This window comes from Chrysemys picta, chromosome 4, assembly GCF_011386835.1.
Source record: "Chrysemys picta bellii isolate R12L10 chromosome 4, ASM1138683v2, whole genome shotgun sequence".
Taxonomy (NCBI): domain Eukaryota; kingdom Metazoa; phylum Chordata; order Testudines; family Emydidae; genus Chrysemys; species Chrysemys picta.
Window position 1 is genome coordinate 78,154,939 of NC_088794.1, and position 10,642 is coordinate 78,165,580.

A 10,642-nucleotide genomic window follows, 5' to 3' on the forward strand; every position below is an offset into this window, starting at 1 on the left:
GGTGGTGTGTCTGTTTTCTGTGCACTTCACCCTAACATTTCAGCTGTGTATTGAGACAGCAGTAATTTTGTTATTGGAGTTGTTGTAGCCTCCTTCTGCCAACACACACACTTTGTTTTCTGATACAGATTTTAATTTTTTTACTACTTGACTCCTATGGAACAACTCAAGGCACACAAAGATAAGCATGAGAGTTAGTCTTTGCAGAATTGGGACCTGTGTATGGAAAAAGACAAATGACCAAGAAAAAACTTACGTACACTCAGAAATAGTGTTGGTGATGGGCAGGTGGAATTCACTCCTCTGAGTTGGTACTGAGCATTGCAGAGAGGAACTGTGCCACGTGTATAGAGGACATCATCTCTAGTTCTTAATAATGATTCTCTTGCAATTTTCTTATGCTAAGGAATAATAGCTGTCCATGGAGCTGGCTGAGCAGTGTGCAATTCAATCTCTTGTGTCCCTTAATATTTACTGTTCGTGATAGTTTTTAAGGTGCAAGTTTTCTTCATCTGAATGTTCATAAACAGTGGATTTTGGGGCCTGTAGCCAAATGAGTAACATAATAAACAATAGAGTAAAATACTTTCATAGCATCTTTTCATCCAAGGATTTCAAAGCACTTTACAAATATTAATCAATTTAACCTCAGAACACTCCTGTGAGGTAGAAATGGCTTGCCTCATTTCACTTTGCACTTCTGCAGTGTAATCTGTCTAAACATTTTAAAATGCTGGACAAATAATATTAAATTAAACCTTGCAATACCCCTTAGTATTGTTGTATTCTGGAGAAAGGAGAGAGTCTCAAGTTTCCATAAAACTTTTTTTATTGGCATCTATGAGCCATCCCTTACTTAAGGCAGATCATAAAGTAACATCCTAACCCTTTAAAGATTGCCCCTAATATAAATGCAAATTTACTTCCTTTCCCCAAAATCATATTGTTCTCTCACTTTAATTATTGTAAATATTTTTTCCCTTTTCTACTATAAGTAATTTTAATCCTACTGAAAAGTTTTCAATATTGACTCTCCTGGAGATCAAAAATCTCTGCTTGGATTGTAATGGTCTATAAGGGTTAGATACAACGTGGTCTCCAGAAGTGCAGACCTCCTGCAGACCATCCTGTTGATGGGCCTTAATATACCACTTGAACTTCAAAACATCTTGACCACTCAAGAACTAGAAAATTAGAGTTATTGACAAAATTATTTATGTCTAAATGATATAATGCACCATCATATTAAATTCTCTTAAACCACTTGCTATAAGCCTTTATCCCTCATTTGGGCATCAGCTGAATGGAGAGTCTGACTGAAATATTGTGGAATCTAAGAAACCATGTCCAGTTTACAGCTTATGAACATAATTTCTGAGGAAAAGCAGCTAAGCAAGGATGATAATTTCTAAATGGGGAAGGGAATGCCAGTGATAACTGTTTTGTCATTATGACAACATCTAATTGCTGACTCTGTAATCCTATTGTGCCAAATGACAGCGGATCTTACTGATGAACTTCCTGATTCTGGGGAACAGAAATGAAATTAAAATATTGGATCAGATTTCTCATGGGCCAGTGTGCATGCTGATTTTTAAGGGCTTGATCCTAACAGGTGCTGAGCACTGCTGTGAGGTGCCAAGCGTGCTCATCTTCCAGTAGAGAGCTGAAAGCACACAGCATCTCTCAGGAGATGGCAGCACCTTTCAGGATTAACTCCTATATCTGGGGTTTAGAAAACAGCTTTGGGACTAATTATTGTCCATTGTCTCCTTCCTAGCATTAGAGTTGATGTCATCTGTCTATAAACCTTATCAGATCAGATCAATTTCAAACCAAAACCTTGACAAAAACAAGCTCAAACTCAATATACTTTTTCTTTTAATAACTAGCTTAAATGTCTCTGTGTGTATGTATATTGTATTACCAAATGTATACAGTATTACGTGTACGCATTTTGCTATAGTTTTAAACTACATGATCATTCATGTTGTTTCTGAACTAGTGCGCCATCATACTATACAATAGACTGAACATTAACACTTGACATTATAGTAATTTGTAAAAATTAGTACAGGCTGAAGCTCTAAAGGGTTAGAGAATCAATTCATTTTGGATAAGTCCCCTTAAACCTTAATATAGCCAATGAAAATTAACGTTTCCATAATCCCAGATTAGTCTAACATTAATTAAAGGCATTCAGTAATGGGAAGCAACATAGACAAGTGGTTAGCACAGCATCATGGGAATCAGATAACCTGAATTCTGCTCTTTGCAGACCTGAATTTGCCTGTTATCTTGGGCATCTTATTTACCGTCTGTCTGTGTGAGTTTCCTCATCTGTGACATAGGGCTAATACAATTTGTAAATGATCTGAGGTTAGAAAATATGTTTTATCCAGAAAGTGTATTTTTATCATTATATTAGAAACAATATGATGCAGTGCTTATACCAGAGAACTAGGAAACAAGACTCCTGGATTCTATTCCTTTCCCTACCACTTATTTGCGTTCTGATCTTTGGTAACTCACTCAGACGTTTGTGTCGCTCAGTTTTCCCCATCCATAAAATGGGGATTACAGTTATTTGACACTAGAGTTAGATGGGAACTGGTTTTCCCATCCCATGGGGAAAAAAATGAAATTTTGATTTTGTCTCTTTGGGAATTAAGACAAAAAGTCAAAATCTCAAAAAATGTTTGTGAACCAAACATCTGAAAAAAAATCAGTTTAGGTCAATCAAAACATTTCATTTTAAAACTTTTTGTTTCAGTTATGAACTTTTTAAAAAAAACTTGTCATGTTTTATCAATACATTAACTTAAATTTCAAAAGAAAAGTAGTTTTGCACCAAAAAAGTTGAACTTATCCTTTCAAAAAAGGGTATATTCAACAATTTTGAAACATTTTTCCATTTTTTTCCAAAATGAGAAATTTGTCAAAAATTAACCCTTTCCCATGAAAAATTTTGGTTTTGACAAATAGGCATTTTCCAATGAAAAAAATGTTTTGTTGAAAAATTCCCATTAGGCTTTATTAATGTTTGCTAAACATTTTCACAGCCTGGCATGGACGGTATTATTGAAGTGCAAAATATTATGATTATCGAAGTATTCCAGAGTAAGTAGGAAACAGAAGTGAAATAAAAGAATAAGTGTAGAGGATACTGCAGGAATATTCTAGCTCTTCAAGAAGCTTGAAATAGGATTGCAACTTTTCCCTCCCATTGAGTGTAATTGTGACTGTCAGACTGAGGGAAACAGAAAGGGATGCATTAAGGAACAACATTAGGGCCAGGAAAATGTCAAATCAAGGTGAAAACAAAATTCTGTCAAATCATCCCTGTAGTTCCAAGAATAACAGTAAGAAAGAGGCACAAATAGATATAGTCATAACAAAATTTAATTGTTCAAATGTCAAGGGATTTCCGCTTTTAGACTACAGGATGTATGCATATTTGTCATCCCTTTTTGATCTGAGTAGTTAGCCGATATTGGGTGTCTGCCAGGTTGTTTGGCTTCAGAGAAGAAAAAGATGATGAGTCAGGTATTTATTTGCTGCAATCTTATTTATTTACAAAGAATTTAAGCAAAGTCCTATTTCCCAGAACTTAGTAGGAATCAAACAACAGGATTTTTTCCTCACAGTTCCAAGCCTCTTTCAAACAGTACTCAGCCCAGAAAGCTCTCTTGGTAGACTTTCTCAGAGACAGTCTCAGTGCCTATTTTGCTGAGTCTTTGGCTTTGTCGTCTTTCTCTGTGTCTGTTTCAGTGTCTTGTGGAAATTGGGTTTTGTTGATCTTTCTCGCATTCTCTCACACACACGAACCCACCATTCGAATCCAAGCAATCTCTCACCCCTGAGTTTATCAGATTAAAAGTGGATTAATTTGATTTGGGCCCACAAGGCTAACTCCAACTCCAGCTTTCTACATGGCTTTGCTTTGGGTAGAGGTTCCTATTGGTTCAGATTTCTATTCCATAAAAGAGTCCATGTGCTTTTTACATTTGTCCTGAATGAAAGGAAGCTGTTACATCCACCAGCTTCAACTAGGTTTAACTCAACCCCTAAATGTAGACAAGATGTCAGCTTGAGTTCAGGAGAATTTTTGTACATGAGGATCCCAAAGCAAAAGTGTCAAGGACATAAGAAAAAAAACAATGTAGAGAAAAAAGCAAAATTGCCAACCTCCTCCTCACACGCAAATAACACTGCTCTACAGCCAAAATGCTTCTGAAATAAATGTAGTCAAACTTTACTAATCCTGGGTCACTGAGAACGAAAATGATGCTTAAAATTGTTGATTGGCTCTAGTTTTCAAGATATGCTATTGGGTCACTATATATGACCCTTCACTTGGGAATGGCAGAGAATAAGTGAGTTATAAAGGGAAGGTGTGACAGGGTCGGTAGCTCACCGCTGTGGCGCCTCCTCCTGGCCGCTTCGGGGAATTAGTTTTGCGCCAGTAGAGCGCCCTCTTTGGGTGGCGTTCCGCCTGTCGTCTCGCCTCTGTGGGGTGCACGGACTTGCGTTGCTCCCGACGTCGGCATCCTCTTCCGGAGTACTGCCCTCCAGCAGTGTCCCTTTGTCCAATCACACCCCCTTCCGGGGGGGGGGGGTTAAACAACAGCCCCACACTCTCAAGTCCGATCCTCAGAGTCCAGGACCCGGTGTGGTTCTGACCGGCCGCTCCCTGCGGCCCGTGGCTGTGCGTGGGACAGCACAGCAAACAAAGAGGGAAAAAGGGGGGGGAGGGACTCAGGCCCGCCCACTACTCTGAGTCCCGGTCCAGAGGCCCTCGGACGACAGTCTCACCGTCTTCCTTCTCCTTCCTCCTCTGACTATCCCTCTGGACCGCTTCCCCAACAGCCCTTCGCTACGCTAGGCCTCCTCCTCCCAGGCCTGCTGCCTAGCAGGCTATGGAGTAGGGCCTTCTCCCTCTCTCTCAGGCAGGCCTGCACTGCGCTGTCCGTGGTGCTGGCCTCCCAGCTCTGGAGACAGACCTTCCCCTCTGAAGGCCTGGGACAGACTGACTGCTCCTGCTCTGGGCAGCCTTTTATATGGCTACGCTGGGCCCTGATTGGCTGGCTACAATCTGCCTTCTGATTGGCCCTCTGTAAGCCCTTCCCTGATTGGTTGGGCGACTGCGCAGGCGCCTAGGCCTGCTGCAGCCCACCCTCTCTGACAGAGGGGTAATCGCCCCACCACACACCCTCCCCCTTAAGAACCTTCCCGGGGGGGGGGGGAAGGTTTCCTAATCGGCCTAATGTTCAGAGCTCGGAACTTAGCCTTTATCCCACAGTGGCTCGGCTTACTGGCTCAGAGTCCAGAAACTTAGCCCTTGTCTCGGGGCCCCATGGCCTACTGGTCCCAAAGTCACGGAAATTAGTCTGTGCTACCAGGCAACCCGGCTTATCCACCGTCTCAGCGGGGGGTCCCACCGAAACACGCTGAGGCTTACCGGGTCCGACGTACCAGTCCGTCGATTCCCTGAAACTGCCTCCTATCCGTTCAGCTGCCGGAGTGTCCCACGGGTTCCCTGATTCTCCACGGGTCTCGTGGTCCACCGCCTCTGCTGGTCCCTCCCACAGTGAGGCTCCCTCTCGACCTGGTGAAGTCACAGTCCTTGGCGGTTCCAGGAGTGTGGGCTGGTCCTCCACAGGGGCTTCCCGCAAGGGTTCTTCTCCCAGGGCCGTCTGCCTAGGCAGGGGTATGCTCCCTCCTCTCGCACTCTCCGTGCATTTGGGACACACCCCGTACGAGCGTGACGGATCTTCTGCCGTCAGGGCTAACTGTCTAGGACCTTGGCAGTTGGATGGGGGCTTGGCTGCCCCCTCGCAGACCACCCCCCGGGCTAAGGACCCCCCTCCTTGATCCGATTCTTCACCCTCCTCCCCTAGCCTGGAGAAGAAATCGGCGTTAGTATGGGCCTTACCCGGTCGGTGGAGCACCTGGAAGTCGTAAGGCTGGAGGGCGAGGTACCACCGCATAATTCTAGCCTTCGTGTCTTTCATGCTGTGGATCCATCGCAATGGGGCGTGATCTGTAATTAATTTAAAACTGTTCCCTAGCAGGTAGTAACGAAGGGCATCGATAGCCCACCGTACCGCCAGGGCCTCTTTCTCTATCGTTGAGAAATGTCTTTCCCGGGGGAACAGCTTCCGACTTAAATACAGTACGGGATGTTCCTCCCTGTCTACTTCCTGGGAGAGTACTGCGCCCAGGCCGACTTCCGAAGCATCTGTTTGGAGTATAAACTCTTTCGCGAAGTCGGGGTGTCGTAGTACTGGTTCTTGAGTGAGGCGTTCCTTGAGTGTGTTAAAGGCTCGCTCGCATTGCGTAGTCCACTGTACCTGTCGAGGTTGGGAGTTCTTCGTTAGGTCTGACAAGGGGGCGGCTATAGATGCGAAGTCTGGCACAAAACGACGATAGTACCCAGCTAGTCCTAAAAACTGGCGTACTTGTTTCTTCGTTGTGGGGGTGGGTACATCTCTGAGGGCTTGTACCTTGCTAATCAGGGGTGTTAGTTTCCCCCCTCCTACCGTGTATCCCAGGTAGGTCACTTCTTCTTGGCCCAAGTGACATTTCGCCGGGTTAGCTGTCAGGCCGGCCGCTCTGAGGGCTTGTAACACTGCTGCCAGGTGGTGTAAATGGCTCTCCCAGTCGAGGCTGTAAACCACGATATCATCTATGTACGCCGCCGCGTATTGGTCATGGGGTTGGAGGACCTTGTTCATCAGGCGTTGAAACGTGGCTGCGGCTCCGTGTAACCCGAACGGCATGGTTACGAACTGGAAGAGGCCGAAAGGTGTAGGGAAGGCAGTCTTCGCCCAGGAGTTTGGCGTCAGTGGGATCTGCCAATATCCTTTAGTCAAATCTAAGGTTGACAGGTACTTGGCTCCCCCGAGGCGCTCTAACAGTTCATCCACTCTCGGCATCGGATAGGCATCGAAACGAGAGATAGCGTTGACCTTTCTGAAGTCGATGCAAAACCGGGTCGTCCCGTCTGGTTTCGGTACTAAGACGATAGGGCTTCGCCACTCGCTCGTCGATTCCTCTACCACTCCCATCTCCAACATCGTCTCCACCTCCCGCCGGACGGTGTCCCACATTTTCTTGGGTAACGGTCGATGGTTGTCCGTCACCCTCTTCCCGGGGTCTGTGGCAATATGATGACTCATTAGGGTCGTCCGGCCCGGGCGGGCCGATAAAACATCTGAAAACTCCTCCACCATCTGTTGCAGTTGTCCTCTCTGTCTGGGGTCGAGGCCTGACCCCACCACAGCCGGTCCGGGGTCGGGAAGATCTCCTGCTAGGGGTCCAAGTTCCGACTCTGGGGTGGACGGGCCGATGAACATGGCTTCCTGGGTCTTCCAGGCCTTTAGGAGATTAATGTGATAAATGCGTGTCTCCTTCCGTCGACCAGGTAGTCTGACCTCGTAATCGACTGGCCCCACTCGTCGGATCACTTCATAGGGACCCTGCCATTTGGCTAGGAGCTTCGACTCGGCAGAGGGCAGTAAAAGTAGCACCCGATCGCCTGGGGCAAACTTCCTCCCTCTAGCCCCTCGATTATAGAGGCGCTCCTGGCATGCCTGGGCCCGTTCCAGGTTCTCACGGGCGAAGGCCCCTAACGTTCGGAGTCGCTCCCGGAGTTGTAGCACATATTGTGTGGACCCAAGGACCCGTGTTTCCTGTGTTTCCCATTCCTCTTTCAGGAGGTCCAGTATTCCTCTGGGCTGCCTGCCATATAGGAGTTCAAAAGGCGAGAACCCTGTCGAGGCCTGTGGTACCTCTCTTATTGCAAACAGCAGGGCCGGCAACAAGGTGTCCCAATGCGAGGGGTCCTCCTCCACAAACTTCCGCAACATGGCTTTTAGCGTACCATTGAACCGCTCTACCAAGCCATCGGTCTGCGGGTGGTACACCGATGTCCGGAGGGTCCGGATATGGAGGAGGCGACATAGCCCGGCTATTAACTTGGAGGACACATTGGTGTCCTGGTCCGTCAATATTTCCCCGGGTATCCCCACCCGGGCGAAAATCTTTACCAATTCCCCCGCAATGGTCGGTGCCGTCGCTGTCTTTAGGGGAACGGCTTCGGGATAGCGTGTTGCGTAGTCCACGACTACTAATATAAAGCGGTTCCCTGTCTTACTTCGCTCTAGGGGGCCGACGAGGTCCATCCCGATCCGTTCAAAGGGTACCCCCACGACCGGCATGGGTACCAGGGGTGCGGGGGCTACCCCTTTCGGTCCGGCTCGCTGGCATTCTGGGCATGAGGCACAAAAGTCTGCCACTTCCCGGTGGATGCCTGGCCAAAAAAACCGGCGGGCCACCCTCTGTAGGGTCTTCTCATGTCCCAGGTGTCCGGCCCAAGGGTTGGCATGGGCTAAGTGGAGGAGGCCGGCTCGCAGTCTCCGGGGTACCAACAGCTGGCAGAACGTCTCCCGGGTCTGGGGTTCCTGCGCTATTCGGTACAGGCGGTCCTGCCGTACCTCGAAACGGGGGCCCTGTGGAGTCCGTGGCGTCCCGTCACCCTCAATAGCAGGGTTGGTGGCTTGTTCCCAGGCACGGCTTAGGGTTGGGTCTTCTCGTTGCTCCCGTAAGAAGTCCCCATCGCGCTCTAACTCTACCCAGGCATCCTCCACTGAACGGGGTCTGTCTCCAGGACAACTTGCAGGGGTCTCCGCCATCGAGGAGGTCCCCTCGCCGGGGTCATCCCTTAGCCTGCGCCCAAGCAGCCCCGTTCCTGGTGCTATATTTCTGTCTGGTCAGGGCTTGGGTGGCTGATATCTCAGGAGGACCTCTCCGAAGCCGGGCCAATCTCGTCCCAACACCACCGGGTAGGCTAGCCTGGGGACCACTCCTACCCGGAGACCCTCCTCTCGGCAGCCTACTTCCATCTTGACCCAGGCTGTGGGATACTGGCAGATGTCCCCATGCACACACTGTAGGTAGATCGGGGGCCCCGAAAGATTGAGATTTGGGACGAGCCCCTCTTGTATGAGGGTCTGACTACACCCCGAATCTACGAGGGCATTGGTGGGGTTCCCTTCCACCCGAACCGGGACTATCAACTTTCCTGCCCCTCTCTTCCGGGCCCGTTGTCTGGCCATCCAGGCCTGCCCGTAGCTGCAGTCCATAAAAGGGCAATCTCACCGGAAATGTCCTTCTTGACCGCAGTCCCAGCACCTATCTCGGGTCTCGGCCGTGCTTGTGCCTCCTCCGGGGGGGCCTGTTCGCTCCGGGGGCTGTCGCTCCCTCCGAGTCGTCCCCGGTAGTAACTTGGGTCGGGGTTCAGGGTTGGGAGGCCTCGGACGCCCATGGCTGTGGCCTGCCAGTGGTTCGGAGGCTCCCGCCCCACGAGAGTTTACCTTCTCTGCGCCGCCCTTGCGACCAAGGCTTCCGGCCGCTCGGGGTGGCACCTCCGCCCCCTCTGCCGACAAGTAATCCTCCATTAAGGCCACTGCTGCGGAGAGGGTGGCCGGGCGATGCCGTCGTACCCAGGCCCTCCCTCCCGGGGGTAGGATCTGAGTGAACTGCTCTAAGGCTACCATCTCCACGACCTGGGGTCCCGTCAGGCCCTCTGGGTTCAACCACCTCCAGCAGTGGTCTCGGATGCGTTGGGCACAGCGCGGGGTCGGGCCCCAGGAGGATATTGTTCCTTGCGGAGACGCTGTCGGTAGGTCTCTGGGCTAATGCCGGTATGGTCTAGGATGGCCACCTTGACTCGGGCGTACTCGAGCGCTTCCCGGGGGTCGAGGCTCCGATATGCGGCCTGAGCCTGTCCCGTCAAATAAGGGGCTAGTAACGTGGCCCAATGTTCTGAGGGCCACCGGGCAGCAGTCGCCACCCGTTCAAAAGTCACCAGATAGGCCTCTGGGTCATCCTCGGGCCCCATCTTGGTGAGGCGTATCTGTAGGGCCCCTGGGGTGTCCCCCAGTCCGGTTCCCATGGGGGCGGCAGGGGTGCCTCCTGCCGGCCGTAATAGTGCGGCCATCTGTTGCACCAAATGTTCCTGCTGCACCCGCTGCTGGGTGGCCAACTCTCGGAGGAGCTGTTGCTGATTCTCTTGGTGCTGAGTCATCATCAGCTGCTGCTGAGTGGTCATTTGCTGCAGCATTTGCACCTGCTGCTGGTGCTGCTGGGCCGACTGCTCCTGCTGCTTCTCTAGCAGCCATTTTAATAGCTTCTCAGCCTCCATGTTGGGGTTCAGCGGGTTACTCCCGATTCAACCCCCACACTCTGGACCCCTTTGGTGGGTCCTGGTCTGCACCCACAATCTGGGTCGACCGTCTGTCAGCGCACGGCACTGCTCTGGGCAATAGTCCGCAGTCTTGGCGCTGGCCCCTCGTATCAGGGGCGGACCGCTATTACCTGCATTCTCCACCACGTGTGACAGGGTCGGTAGCTCACCGCTGTGGCGCCTCCTCCTGGCCGCTTCGGGGAATTAGTTTTGCGCCAGTAGAGCGCCCTCTTTGGGTGGCGTTCCGCCTGTCGTCTCGCCTCTGTGGGGTGCACGGACTTGCGTTGCTCCCGACGTCGGCGTCCTCTTCCGGAGCACTGCCCTCCGACAGTGTCCCTTTGTCCAATCACACCCCCTTCCCGGGGGGGGGTTTAAACAACAGCCCCACACCCT

At 50.1% G+C, this 10,642-nt stretch overlaps 1 protein-coding gene across 1 annotated transcript; it reads right to left on the bottom strand.

Annotated features, from left to right (window-relative positions):
• Positions 1–471: 471 nt before the first annotated feature.
• LOC135983267 (uncharacterized) lies at positions 472–8,696 on the bottom strand. The gene is made up of 3 exons (XM_065594076.1): positions 6,108–8,696; positions 1,011–1,184; positions 472–543 (listed from the first exon to the last, which is right to left on the bottom strand). Exons 1-3 carry the CDS (start codon positions 8,694–8,696, stop codon positions 472–474), a joined length of 2,835 nt encoding a protein of 944 aa, XP_065450148.1.
• Between the last annotated feature and the right edge of the window lie 1,946 nt (positions 8,697–10,642).